General features: G+C 37.0%; 1 protein-coding gene across 9 annotated transcripts in view; it reads right to left on the bottom strand.

Moving 5' to 3' along the window:
* Positions 1–14845, bottom strand: part of Ten-a (Teneurin-a transmembrane protein) — a 308074-nt gene that overhangs the window by 183936 nt on the left and 109293 nt on the right. For 7 of the 9 annotated variants that reach the window (XM_089474227.1, XM_089474225.1, XM_089474232.1 and 4 more), the window contains one exon: positions 14311–14383. In XM_089474227.1, coding sequence (XP_089330353.1) covers positions 14311–14383 — 73 coding nt within the window. Of the gene's footprint in view, positions 1–1410; positions 2196–14310; positions 14384–14845 lie in introns of those variants that run through there. The other 2 variants (XM_089474233.1, XM_089474234.1) reach the window with 2 other exon arrangements.

Here is a 14845-nt window from a genome sequence, read left to right as displayed (position 1 = left end):
GTTGGAAAAGTTTGTTTTAGACAAATTAATTTTGTGTAATTTCATAGTTTATCTGCGTGTATGAAATTTAATTATTTATTTATTAACTAGTTCCAATTAATATAAAATTAAACATATGAAGATAACCTTGTTATTAGTTCAATCAAATATTTTGGTCCATTTTTTGGTCATTTGATTTTTTAGTAAATATATTTTAGTAAATTGAATATCATGAAGACTTCAACTAATATACAAATCAAAATTTAAATTTAAATTCATATACTCGCGTTTTTCACTTTTTGAATGTAAAGTTTAAATGAAGTTACTATTTAACTTATTTGTAGTACTTTTTTTCAATTGTTATTAAATTTTGCATTCAAGCTTTTTTGTGTGTATGACTAAAAACAGTTGTTTAATTTTTTTAGTGTTTAAAAAAATATATATTTTTTAAAATTGAATTAAATTGATTAATTTTAAATAAAAATGTAGTTTAGTTTTTCTGTTTTTTTTTATTTTTATTTTTTTTTTTAATGCAAAATCGTTAAATTTTTTTTCTTTTATTTCCTTTAGTTATTTAAATTCTCATGCCAAATATTTGAATGAACCTGTTACTTTTAATGGTTTATTTATTTTAATACCAAGTAAAATTAATTAATTTGTTTATATTAATATTATTATCAGCTAGATTTTTGTAGTTGAATTTAATTTGTTTATTTCAATATTTTTATCTGCAACTTGCAATTAGTTTTTATTATTATTTATATTTTATCATTATTTAAATCCTATCGAAACTATGCCGGAGATCTAAATCTTCTAAAATGCCTTAAAAATTTTTTATTAAATTTGTTTTGTGCAAAATAGAATGATGAGTTTCATTAAAAAAGCAAAATGTATCTATTTCTGATAGTTTTATTTAATAAATTTGTATGCCGATTTTAGTCTCAAAACATGAATGAAATAGCTTTCCTGTTTTATTCATGTTTTGAGACTAAAATCGGCATATCAATTTATTATTGTATATTCATGAGACTAGATTTTCTAATATTGAAAAATATTATATATATTTCACTCTCGAGTTTTGTCTTATCAATTAATATTATATAATTTATTTTTTATAGCTTGTATTATTTTATGTAAAATCTCAAAATAGTTTTTGGAAACAGATAACTAATATAACACAAATAAATCAGCACTATAATAACATATGTTATTTTATATTGTCATGTCATAATATTCTCAACTTGTTCTATTTACAATATATATTTAATATGCAATTTAACTTTTTGTTTAATGAATCGCATGTGAAACGTGAAGGCGCAAAGGGGAAACGGCGCACAAAGTTGCCAAAAATAATATTTGTTTTTAGTCAAAATGTATCCCATTTAATTTTGGGTTGATTTTGAAAATGTTTAATAACAGTATTTGACCTACATTTGTTGCTTCCTTTTGGCAATTGTTGTGTTTTTTCTTTGGACGTCGACGTCGCTGCCGCTGTCGCTGTCGCTGCACTTGTAAAATGGTTTCCTGCTGATTCCACTTCTTGGACAACTTCTTCTATTTCTGCAGCTTCTTTTGCTGCTGCTGCTGCTCGTCTCTTGAAATATCCAATATACGGAGCAGAAGAGGAACAACAACAACAACAAAAAATCAACCAACAGCCGCAGCTGCTGCAGCAACTGTTATTATTGTTGTTGCTTCTGCTTTGTCTCCTTCTCCTTCTCCTGCTGTTGCTGCTGTTGTTATTGTTGTTGTCGTTAGTATTCCACGCGTAACACTCTAGCGGTACTTTACCGCTCACTCTCGATTTTTGCAAGTCTTTTTACGTACTTGTTATTGCTGTTACAATTTGCACTTGAAAAAAATTGGCAAAAAAAAAAATAATAATAACGAACAAATACAATAAATAGAGCGTATGCCCGAATAGCCGTAAAACAAAAGATGCACAAATCAAATGCGATAATATTTATGTGCAGTTGTTGTTGCTTTTACTGTAACTGTATTTGCTTGGTTTTGGGCTGCTGTAAGGCGCGTTACACGAGCGCTCACACATACAAACACACACTCAGAAGTGCAAAGCAAAATATACGCCTGCACACACACACACGCGAGCGCGCTCACACAGTGAGAGACGAGAACGAAATCGGTTGGCGCTGATTAACGGGGACACACGCACCGACAACGTGTCCAAACGCTTCAATGAATCGCACAGAACTAAATGCGTACCCGTCACGATGGCTGCTGCTGCTGCCTGCTGCTTGCTGCCTGCTGCTGCTGGCTGCTATTGCTGTTGCTGCTGCTGTTATTGCCTGCCTGCCTGCCTGCCTGTCTGACAGCCCGTTTAGCACGTGAGCGCACAACAGCGAAAGAGCAAGAGAGCGCAACTGCATATGCTATAGTGCGGCGCTCTCACACAAAGATGTAAAACATGCGGGTGGCTCTCACAGCCTCTGTAAGCGGCCCAATAGATTACATTGATGCTGCTGCTTAACAGCGACGGCGACAGCGACTGTTAAGCACCGGTCAGCGCCTCTCAACTAGTCAAGCAAATTGGCAAACAATGCAAAATAAATGAATTTTAAATTAAAAAAAAAAAAAATTAAGTAAAAATGTGTAATGTTGATGATAAAATATTAAATATTAAAGATTATATACATATAAAAATATATACATAAAAAAATACTTAATTCGAATTTAATATGCATAATATATTACTATATTTATACATTTTTCCGTTATCTATTTTTTAATTTTTATTCTTCTTCAAACATCCGCAGCTCCGCAATTGACAAATTGCATTTGTTGTCTAAAGTAAATGCTAACAGTAACATAAACAAACAGCTTAAATGCGCTCTGTTACTTTAGAGCGGTTGCTCTCTAGCTCGCTCTCAATCTTTCTCTTTCTATCTGGCTCTCAGTCTGTTGCTCTCAGCTGAGCCACGTGACTGTTATACGCGCGCTGAGCGTGTTTACAGTTTACAGGATAGCGCTCCTGTTAGCCGCCACAGGTTTCTGTTGTTGCGCTGCTGCCGCTAAAGCCGAACAGCTGTTCCATGTTGTTTACTGCGTCGCATTATTCGTGTATAACAGTTTGTTCACATTAATTGCCATCCAATCAATTTTTACAACAATTTACGCCATTTTTCGTTCACAAAAAAATATGCAACACAATTTTTCATTGAACAAAAAAAATTATATAAACTTGTTTACATATCGAACAAGACCAATTTATTAGCTAAAAGACCTATATTATTTAAATTCATATGAAAATAATTATTTGTTTATTGAATTTGCTTCTTCAATTTTTAGCCATTTTTTTCTTATCCCAATTGGACAAGAGTTTTTATAAAATTATAGCCAATATTTTTGTTTATACGCAACAACAATTTGTATGTAACTTTTCTGTTATATTCTCTTAGTTGCGCCTTTAAGAGCAGCGGCCGATAACTGGTCGTAGCACAGTTTTTATGGCAGCCTGAAACTCTTATACGGGCTACAGGAGAGTGCGCCTCGCGGGTTGTGAACTTGGCTAATGTTGCGAAATTTCGGAAACAACTTGTTGAAGGATTTCTGTGGAATCTAAGTTGTTGGCAAAAAGAACTTTAACAATTATATTCTATGTATAGAATTGCTAAATTTATCGATATTTTTTGCTTTAGTTTTTAGCAATAAACTCATATAGACAATAATTTTTAAATTTATAGATTTATTTTGTAAATATTTGCATCTATAGCAATTGCCTAAGTATCAATACGATATATATCGGCTTCGCCAAGTTATACCATCCCTTAATCATGCTAAATGCAGCTTCTTATAATTGATAAATGCGCTCTTCAAGTCTTATAAATGACAGACGGCGCAAGCGTCAGCGGAGCAGCGGCTTTCGCAAGCTGCGCTGCCGTCGCAACCAACCCAACTCAAGACGTAATATGACACCTCGGCATAACCGCAAAAGCCAATTCCCCGCTCGCTGTCCCTCTCACTCTTGCTCTTGCTGTTTTGAGCAGCCACCAAGTGCCAAACTGCAGTTGTTGTGTCCCTCATCGATAAACAGTTACAACACATTTTGGGCACATTTCTCATGCACGCATACACACACGCATTGACACGCACAGAGAAAATAATAAGGTCAATCAACGGGCGCAGCGGGCGGCGACAGCGACGTTGTCAACAGCTGCGCTGGCGCAAAAGGCATACAGCGACGGCAACTGCGAAGGCGAAGGCGCACACGACGGCGACTGCGCAGGCCGGCGCAGGCAAGGCAGCAGGCAGATTAATTGCGTCGTCGTCGCTGACGACGCCGTTGTCTGCCGCGGCGTGAATTTATGAGTTTCACATGAGCGATGGTTGGCCAGCCATGTGGTTGTTGCTGTAGTTGCTGCTCGCTCGCTCTCCCAATCGGTTATGCTCTCATCATTTGTATAGCTCACGCACATGTGTTTGTGTGTGTGTGCACACTTGAGCGCCGGCTTTGAGCGCCACTTGAGGTCCGAGGCCTGAGACTGTTATTCTTCATTGTCTTCTGCCTCTGCCCTCTTCCTCATGCTGTTCTCTCTCGCTCTCGCTCACTCTCTGTTACTTTGTTGAGCTATTTGCTGCGTGGGCCCGCATTGTTGTTGTTGTTGTTGCTGCTGGTAAAATGATATGATATGATATGATTTATAAGCTAGCGAAGGTAAGCCTCGCTCTTTGCGATCTGTATGTGTGTGTGTGTGTGTGTGTGTGTGTGTGTGTGTGGGCGCATTTGTTTGTGTGCCTGTGTATAATACACAATTAAACGAAATTGATCTATTTGAAAAGTGCATTCGATCTCCATTTATTCTACTGCTCCAATCAATAATTCCAGTAAGTATGAATTAAGTCATCTAGGGAACTCTTCGAGAGTTTTCTTTTTATTCTATCTAATATTTATCTATAGTATTCGGTAGTAAGGATATATGTATAGAAATTCTAAGAAATCACCAATGTGATTGATATCTAATTGAAATTGAAAACTATTTGCTTTGGTCTCAATTCACGTTCAATTTCATTTATATAATGCAATTATATATCACATCCATTCAATTCAATTCAATTCAATTCTCAATCAAATATCTTTTCTATAGTTTGACAAAAGTTCAATTGAACTAATTAGCCTGTAAATAATGCCATTCGATGCGTTTAGCTCTGAAGAGCTCTTCAACCTGTTTCAATCCGTTATCAACTTTGCATTGGCTGATGATGAAGCAGCAAATGCAGCATCGAATGAGACAGAGTTCAGCTTGAAGTTCAATCCAATCAGTCGATTCAATCCACTGAAACTGCAGCGCGTCAATTATATAAATACAGTTATGTAGCTTTCAACCGTTGCGAATTCAACTTCAATTGCCGCCGGCTAATTTGGCGATTTGTAAAGTGTAATTAAGCCAAATCAGACGGCTATTAAACAATTGAAGATAATTAAGCGAAATTAAGGGAATATCAGATGAGTGAAAGAAGTCCAACATGAGCTAATTGCGAGTACAAATGAAGGAATCCCCTGCTCTGCCTCTAGATATGCAAATCAAGTTACCCAAGAGACAGAAATCTTATATAGATGGATAGGTAGTACAAGATGGAGAGAGAAAGGGAGAGTGGGCGAAAGAGGTATCAAAACAATAATTAATAAAGAAATAAATAATATGGCAGGGTTACTCAATCTCTCTCGCTCTCTCTTTCTGTCTCTCTCTCTCTCTCTCTCTTCTACTCTCTGTCTCCCTCTCATTCTTCAGTTTTTAGGTCTCAGCTTTGCGGTTCCGTGGTTCGTGTCTCGAGACCCATCACAGTGGGACGTCGCGCCATTCTCTGAATATGTTGTACAACTCCTACGACTCTCGTGGTTGTGCGGTAATAACAGCTCAAGAAGCGAGAAGACGAAGAGGAAGATAAAGCAGACTGAACGACTGACTGCTACCCTGTTTGTAGAAGAAACTCTTTAAGAGACGCCAACTCAAATATACCCTGCATACACATATATACTTACTCTATATTATATTATATTTTGCATACAATATGTTTTAATTAAATCAGCTTAAGGCTTTTGATTCTTTAGATTTGACCTCTTCAGACTCTTTAGATGCATGAGAAAGCTCAAACAGCAATTATACATATACATGCATATAAAGCCCATATTAGCCAATATATCAAATTTTATAGTACTAGAATGAGTCAGTTCTTAGTTCCTTGGGTTCATATGACTTTCATATTGAAATTCCATTGCGCTAGCATAAGCCAGTTGTTAGTTCCTTGCATTTATAGGAAGTACGGATAGAATCAGACGAGTTGAATAACTGATATAAATAAAAACTTTTTAAATAATTAATCATATACAATAAAAATTAGTTCATAACTGCAGATCCATATGAAAGTAATCCAAATTCGGAATATATTTCCATAAGTAAAGCCGAAGTAAGTCCGCATACCAAATTTCATGGCTTTACCCATAGCCATCGCCGAGTTCTCTGAGGTCAGCTCAACGAAGTTAGCCTGAAATAGACATTCAGAGACTGCAGCACAGGCAGTACTGTATATGCCCACAAGCACTGACTATTACAGGGTATACGAGAAACGTCGGCTAAGAGCGAACTCAGCAAGCAACTCCTTTAATGAAGTGAAAAAGTAAACACTGAAGCGTCGCTGTCTGTGCCGCATATCCCACAGCGAGGTCGCAGCAGCAGCTGCCAAAGGTGTACGAAAAGAAATAATACAAATATCGAAATGCCCGAAACAAAGAACGAAATATAGAGATGTGTGTGTGCGTGTGTACAGTTATAATTAAGTGATACACATAGAAAGAGAGGGAGAGGGCGCTGTACCTAAGTTTTTCAGTACGTTTTTTCTTTCAGCCCTTTCTTAATGATTGTTTTCAATTACTTTTTTTTTTTGCCTCACTGTGCCTGCCGCTTATAGGCCGGATTGGTGGGCGCGGGAGCGGCGGGTGTTGGGGTCAGCTAAGAGTCAATCGCGTGGAATCGATTGAGTCGGAGCCAGAGCCGGAGCCGGAGCCGGAGCGCCTTTTAAGTGTTTACGCTTGTTTTATTAATTTCCATCATACGTCTTCAGCTGTCAGCGTGCATCTTCCTCAAGAAAAACAACTCGAAAAGGAAAACTCGCAAAAGATGCGGCAGCGGGGGCGGCGACGAAGGCGGGGGGCGTCACCGGGGCCAACTTAAAAAAAAAAAGAAGAAAAAAACTCCAACGCTTAACGAGCTGCCAATGAAATCAACATTTGTTGACGTTGAAATACGTTAAAATATTGACCCTGAACATCATATGAAAAGTGAGGGGAAAAGCAAATGGGGGGGGGGGGGGGGGGGGTGGAGGGAGGCGACATAAATCAACGCTAAAAGTTGTTTGAATTGAATGGAAAGCTGAATTAAGATTGAATTGAAATCGCACAGCTCTTCTCCCCAGATTGATTGAAAGCTGTTGAAAAGTGCGGCGTCTAAATATTGTGATGGATTAACAAATTAGGGCCAACAAAATCAGCTAATTGAAAGGTGAAAACATTGAAAGTGAAATGAATGAAAATGGTTGAGCTTCGGTACATGCAATAATATATATGGATTTACATATTAAACTAACTAAATAATTAAAAAAAAAAAAAAAAATAGAATAGTAAAAAAATTATAATAAACTAAATACAAACGAAAATTGAATTAAAATTAGCAAATGTTGAATGCATACTAAAAATAATAGCTAATAAATTTAGAAATTGAATATAAATTGAGCCTATACTGAAACCGAATTGAATGCTGTCCAAGCAATGGATATGAAACGATTCAATTACTCTAATAAAATGTGAAAACTCGACTAAACGTAGTAGGGGCATTAGTTGAACTTGAAAGAGGTTGAATGAAGGCAATTGAAAATGCAAAAATCTTATAGCTGACATTTCGCAGTTCGCTGAGTGTTGTGACAATTGAATTGAACGATTGAAAAGGAATTGAATGCTGCCCAAACAATGGATATGAAACGATTCAATTACTCCAATAAAATGTGAAAACTCGACTAAACGTAGTAGAGGCATTAGTTGAACTTGAAAGAGGTTGAATGAAAGCAATTGAAAATGCAAAAATCTTATAACTGACATTTCGCAGTTCGCTGAGTGTTGTAAGTGACAATTGAATTGAACAAGCTGACAGCTGTTCTGTCAAGTGAGCCGCCAGCCACATGAATGATCCATTTAAGTTTTGCAAACCTCTCGATGCCCTTCAGACTTCGGCCTCACCCCCACTTCCCCACTTCCCCCACCACAACAACATTTGGCCGTCGTTTATCGTGACGGCGACAAAATAAATGGCAGCTCGAAAGCCTTGATGTAATCCAGTGAAATGTATTATTAATGCCACAGCCTAGGTCACATATTTATATGTATATACATATTATATATATGTATATGTATATATAGAGAGCTAAGCCCAGGCAGCTAACCCTCAATTTCAGATGCGAGAGGCAGGACAATAACAATTGCACTGGCTGCTCTATAAGGCACGAAAGTTTACAGCTAAAACGATTCGAATTGCCAATTTCATGCTTCGAGTGCAAGGCTTTCAATCAAGCCAGAGATCGAGAGAGAGACAGACAGAGAGAGATAGAGAGAGAGAGAGTGAGACAGAGGGAAAAACTAACGCGAAAAGCAACGCTGACATGTTCATAGAAATGTAATATAGTTAGATACATAAGTATTCGTACTTAGAGTTACATATGCAACCAACTTACAGTGTCTCCTCTCTCTCTCTCTCTCTCTCTCTCTCTCTCTTCCTCTCCCTCTCCCTCTGTCTGCCTGTCTGTCTCATCCTCGTCTGGCCAGCCTGCAGTCGTAGTGTATTAACAGCCATTGAGTGAGCTGGTTTCGTATCATCGTGACCTCGTCTTGTGGCAATTGGATATGCCACCAACAACGACATCACTTTCCAACACAGATGCTTCTCTGTCTGTCCACGTTCCATATGCTGTCTCGCTCACACTCTACCCGCCACTATATCTCTCTCTCTCTCTCACTCTCGACCACTGTGAATGTCCTTTTTGGAGGCGAGCGCACGCGATTTTTATGGCATATTCGTGAGCTTATTGTAATGAATTACTTTACGTATCTTTTGCGCTCTTTCATTTTTGTTATACTTTAAATACCCCGTAGACGGAGCAGAGGCGGCCGAGCGGGTAGCTTGGACTGAGCACATGATGTGGCTGCATTGGAAAACTTTGCGTGCTATTTTTTACTAACTGTATTTTGTTTATCTAATTGAAAAATGTTTTACTTTAGTTTATCTCTATGTAGATGCAGCTATAGGCATGAAGATATGCCCCATGTAAGACTCTCTATTTGTGCAGAGAGAAAATATTTATACATTTATCTATGTGGATATAGATGTAGACGTAGATATATGGCTCATACAATGCTCTCCATTTATAGGGAGAAAAAATCTGTATATCTCTCTATGTAGATATATAGGGTTTTTCAATAAGGTCGGGTAGATGCTGAAATCTATATTAGGCATAGATATATTTGCCTTATATAAGGTTCTCTATGTATTATAATACATACACAATTTTACATCCCTTATGGAAAGTTGATATATGAAAACTTTTCTTCTAACTAAATATGGTCAGGAATCCAAGTTAACTTGTTGGTTCTATTCACAACTATCCAAGTGAACTCAATAGATATTAGAGCTGGAAAAATATAATTGGATATGTGTAGCTTGTTTTGATTGTAGCATTATAATATACCAGTTATATAAGACTAATTGTGCTCAACTATCTATGTGAACTCGATGATTGCTGGAGTTGGAGACAGCAAATTTGGTAAGTATAGTCTATAATCGTTCTCTCTCTCTTTCTCCCTCCCTCTCTCTCGTTTTTTCCCATATTTAGAGTTTTTTTTAATATACTCAACACATATCCTTAATAGAGATCCATATAATTTTCATACTTTTACACAAAAATATTTCATTTTTCGCAGCGCAGCCTCAGCTCTGCAGCATAACTGTTCGTCGAGCGTATCCGGCCTTTGCGTCTTTTCTATATTCCTTTTGGCGTAATCCATGACGATGGTCGTTAGTCGTTAGTCTGAGGCTCGGTTATTGACTGCATGCGGTTGGCTCTTAGCGCCGTTTGCCCATTTCCGACTAGCGAATATTGTAGATATATATAGCATAGCATATACAGATATACATATATATGTATGTATGCACATATATCTATCTCTTTGGCTATGATTGTGCTTCATATCATGTGACATGTGGTATTTTGCTGTAATCATAATTTTATGTCCATCTAAGTAGCTGCGCCTGACGACTGTCAGCGACACGGCCGGCAGGATAAGCAACAACAACAACAACAACAACAACAACAACAACAACAACAACAACAACAACAACAACAACAACAACAGCAACATCAACTCATTTGAAGCTGTGTGCTCAGTTTTAGCAGCGCTGTCAATCGAAATCTTAGGCATGTCCTTAACACATCCTGCCCAAGGCCCAGCGACCCCTGCTTGGCTGACGTTCAGCTGTGGCACCTGCAACGATTCAAGTTGATAGCTCTGCCTTGACCAGACATTCCCCAACATTCTGTAATAGTTCATTGACTCTGCCTCTGACTTAGATTTCGGTAAACACTCAATTGAACTAGTTCCGGGCAGATGTGCGCAGAAATTGTCTTGTGTGCATGTTGTTCCCATATCTATTGATTTATATAGTCTTAATTGCCCAGACATTTCTCGACATTCAGAGACAGCTCCTTGACTCGACCTACTTAAATTTGCCTTCACATTCAATTGAACTAGTTCCGAGAGAGATATCTTTTGATCCACATAGGCTAGACCAGTGTAAACATTTCTTATACTTCTATAGATGGGTAGCAAATATAGATTTGTTGCGGGTAATTTCTTTTCTAACGGCATTGATGATATTCGTCTCGAGCATTATTTCAATTTCAATCGATCTGTCAATGACTTTTATGGGTTTCCTCTACCTAACAGCACGATAAATTCACTGACAAGCATTTAGGTAAGATAAAATCCATCTGTAAAGCGAGTTTAGGGTAAGGTATCTAGAAGGTTTTCAACCTTACGTTCAAGAGAAGTGAAAATTACAGGGTATTTTTTATATGAGAGGCCTCAAAAGAGACGTAAATATTATTTCTGGGGTATTAATAGGGAAGATCAACATCGAATATACAATTGTATGTTTCTTGCTGTCACCTCTCTTGAGGTTACCCATATATATCGTGTTACTTCTCTTCACGTAGGACTTCTATGCTATCAAAAAGAGTACTTTCCTATTTGTCACTCCCTTGTAGATAAACTTTATACGCTCTTTGAAATGAGAGAACATACGAATATAATTCCAAATTTCTGTCTCAACCCGCAATAGCTGAAATTATCGGAAAGTCATTGCAAAAATCTAATATACCTTCATTCACTTTAATGAATGAGTAATCGGAGAGTAGGGGCAGCTCACGTTAAACCGCTAGTTAGATTTGACAGGAGCATAGATATATGCACACCGTTGAGTACTATAATTGGATGTACTCAAACATGGACTTGCTTAACCAGATGTATAATCTTGTTGCCTTTATCTTCAGAGTTTATTCCTGGGCGCTGGACTCTCAACTGCCACGCCCCGTCGCCTGTGGCCAAACAATCATTAGCCGTACATTAGCGGCATTGACGTTGAAAATTGTGCAACTGCGAAACGTTTACGTTAAGCCTTTGAGTAAGCAAAGTAAGTGAATGGAGTCACAGGATACGACAACACACAGATAGCAGGAGCAGCAGGAGCAGCAGACGCAGATATACCTATGCAGCACGATGCTTTAGGAGACTGGGGCCGTGAAGGGCACCTATAAAACCACGTAATCTGCAAGTGAGTTCTTTAATTATGCTTGCAGCGCAACACATGTAAACGACGCAGCAGGTGGCAGCAGCAGCAGCAGTAGGCAAAGCGCAGGAGGTGGAGGCGGAGGCCGCAGTTTCGCTGTGACCGATGTGTGCGGAAGCGCAAACAAAATGCGAAGCGAAAGCCGCTTACAAAACCACAAAATGCTACGGACATCTTCTGCCAGCAGAAGGAATAGGTTGCTGGCAGGAGCAGCAGGGACACAGTGGCAGGAGTAGCTCGACTAGCAGGAGGAGCAGCAGCTGGCTACGTCATTCCACGTTCCTCCATTTTGAAGTTTTTGGGTCGCTGCGGTTTTTCGGCTCGCTCTATCTCTCACTCTTACTCTCTCTCTCTCTCTCTCTCTCTCTCGCTCTTCTTATGTGTGTGTGTGTGTGTGTGCGCTGCCCAAAGGATTACAATGGAGATGCGAATAAACACAAATACAAACAGCAAGCACAGACTCACATATACACATACATATAAATACATATGCACACACTCACTCTCTCTCTCTCTCTCTCTCTCCCTCTCTATCTCTCTCTCTCTCTCTCTCTCTCTGTCTGTGTGGGCGTCCAAGTGGCTGCTTTTGCTGCCAATGCGAAACCATTTGCGGATTTAATTGCCGTTAACATGAGCCTCGCTTTACTTTGTTATTGTAGCTCAGCTGCAACTGTCTCCGTTACTTCTTCTTTTACTTGTTGTTGTTGTTGTTGAGCGTCACATTCGCTAGAAGGCGGTTTGGCAACTAGAAGACCGAGCGCCTGTTAGCTATACCAAAACTCCCTCATCTCTCTCTCCCTCTCTCTCTCTCTCTCTGTCTCTCTCTGTAAGAACTTCAACTTCTTTTGCCTTTGTCCTAGCATTGAGGTTTGCTTTCATATTGATAATACCCTGTATATACAGGGTATTATAAATATGAGCTGAAGAGTGTACAGTGAGGTGAGAAAAAAGAAAGCAGTCAGTCGAAAGGGAGCGCCTAGGAAAATAGTTTCTGAAAACTTTGGCAATGGGAACAGTTTTTGGGAACAGTTTTAAGTGTACACAGCTTATCAAAGGCAACCATACTTAAAATTCAAAAGTGGGAACAATTTTTTTTTTTGTATCATGATTAGAAGCATAAACACAGAGAAGAGATTTATCTACTTAAGTTTGTCTAAGATTTATGTAAAGTTTTATAGTTGAGATTTCTATATTTAAGTTTGTCTAAGGTCTATGTAATTTTTTGTAGTTTTTAGTTTTGTAGTCTTCTCATTTATCTTAATGGCAACAAAGCTTTGTCGGGAACAGTGCGAACAGTTTTTGTATATAGCCTTCAGGCATGGGAACAGCTTTTGGTAGTTCATTACAGTTTGTAAGTAAGGAGTTATTTTTTATACTCAAATATCATAAATATATACTGTTTGTTTGTATAAATAAAATCTCAAGAGTGGGAACAGTTGCTTACATCCAAGCTAATCGAATCAGTGCATTTATTATTTTAAAATTAATTTACAGGGTATTTTCCAAACAATATGAAATATTTATATTTTATATTTATTTTATATTTAACAAAAAAATTAACAATCAAGCATTTGAGATATTTACAAATGGAAAATCAATTCGATTTGCACAATTGATTTTAAAAATAAGACAATCTAAAAATATATAAAAATAAAAAACTACATAAAGAAACGTTTATTTAGATTCCCAGGTTTTCATCTCCAGTAAGCTTTGGCTTGGTAAAAATCTTGTTAATCAACCGATTAAGATATAATTGGGATATAATTAAAGAATCTGTAAATAAAAATGTTTAACATAAAAAATCAAAAAGTCTGTCTTGGCATATTATAATGTTGATCTATATAAATAAGTTGATTCGAAGTCTTTTTCATTATTTATGCATCCCCAGAGTAAATTTTATGTAATCTATGCTTTAAGCTCATGTAATGTGAGCTTAAATCATAGCTAACAGGGTAAATCAAACAATACTATTTACGTATATTTAGTTATGTGTATTATAGAGTATTTGAAGTTCGTTGTTGCTCTCAGCTTCGCACACCTCACAGTTCAGAGAAATCTTTTGCCAAGTTTTGTGGTCAGTGGAGGGAATTATGTCAACTCTCAGGTATCGCAGCCAAACAGATTTTCCACTCTTAACAGCGACTTAACATTCAAAAGCCACACAACAGAGCACAGCGTGGGTGTTGGCTCCATATATTTAAATACAGTGGAGAAGCATTATGCGGCTTTGCACGGTTGCTTGGCCATGCTGGTTAGTTGGCCTTAGACTTAATTATATATAAACTAAGTTTGTATAATTCATATACATAATTCATATAGCTAAAGTATGTTAAATGCCTATTTCAAATATAATACCTAACTAATAGACGTAGCCTACTTAAAAGCCGAGTAATTAGTATTGGATTAAATAAATAAAAGTGAAACTTACCCCTGGGAATCGCCTGGAGAAATTGGCTTCAATTGCTGCTCCACAGTGCGTAGATTATCGCTGATGATATAATCTGAAGAAGAGGAAGAGAAAGGAATTATTATTAATTTGTGAAATCGTATAAAAACTCATTGAACTGCACATATTAAAAATAAAAATAAAAAAAATAAAAAATTAATATAAAAAAAAATATTTGCAATAAAATTAATTTACAATATATTTGTAATTATACAATATAAATGTAATTATATTTTATATTCAGCTATTTTTATGTTCCCATATAAATAAATTATGTCCGAAGTCCGAAACTAAAGTATGATATTTTAGGAGATTATATTAAAGAGCAATTTGCATTCTCAAATTAGAATTATCAACAATAGCTCTAATTTTTCTGATTTATAGTAAGCTCGAACTGGAAAACCTTTTCTTTGAAAAATGTTAAATTTAAATGATATACAAAATTAATAATGTACACATGAAAAACTCTGTTAACCTAATTCAATTTCAGTGTGAGCTAAACAATCTAAAAGCTCTA

This window comes from Drosophila arizonae, chromosome X, assembly GCF_054131065.1.
Source record: "Drosophila arizonae isolate 15081-1271.41 chromosome X, UAZ_ARI_1.0, whole genome shotgun sequence".
Taxonomy (NCBI): Eukaryota; Metazoa; Arthropoda; class Insecta; order Diptera; family Drosophilidae; genus Drosophila; species Drosophila arizonae.
Note: the sequence above shows the minus strand (reverse complement) of the source record. Positions and strands in the feature narration are given on the sequence as shown.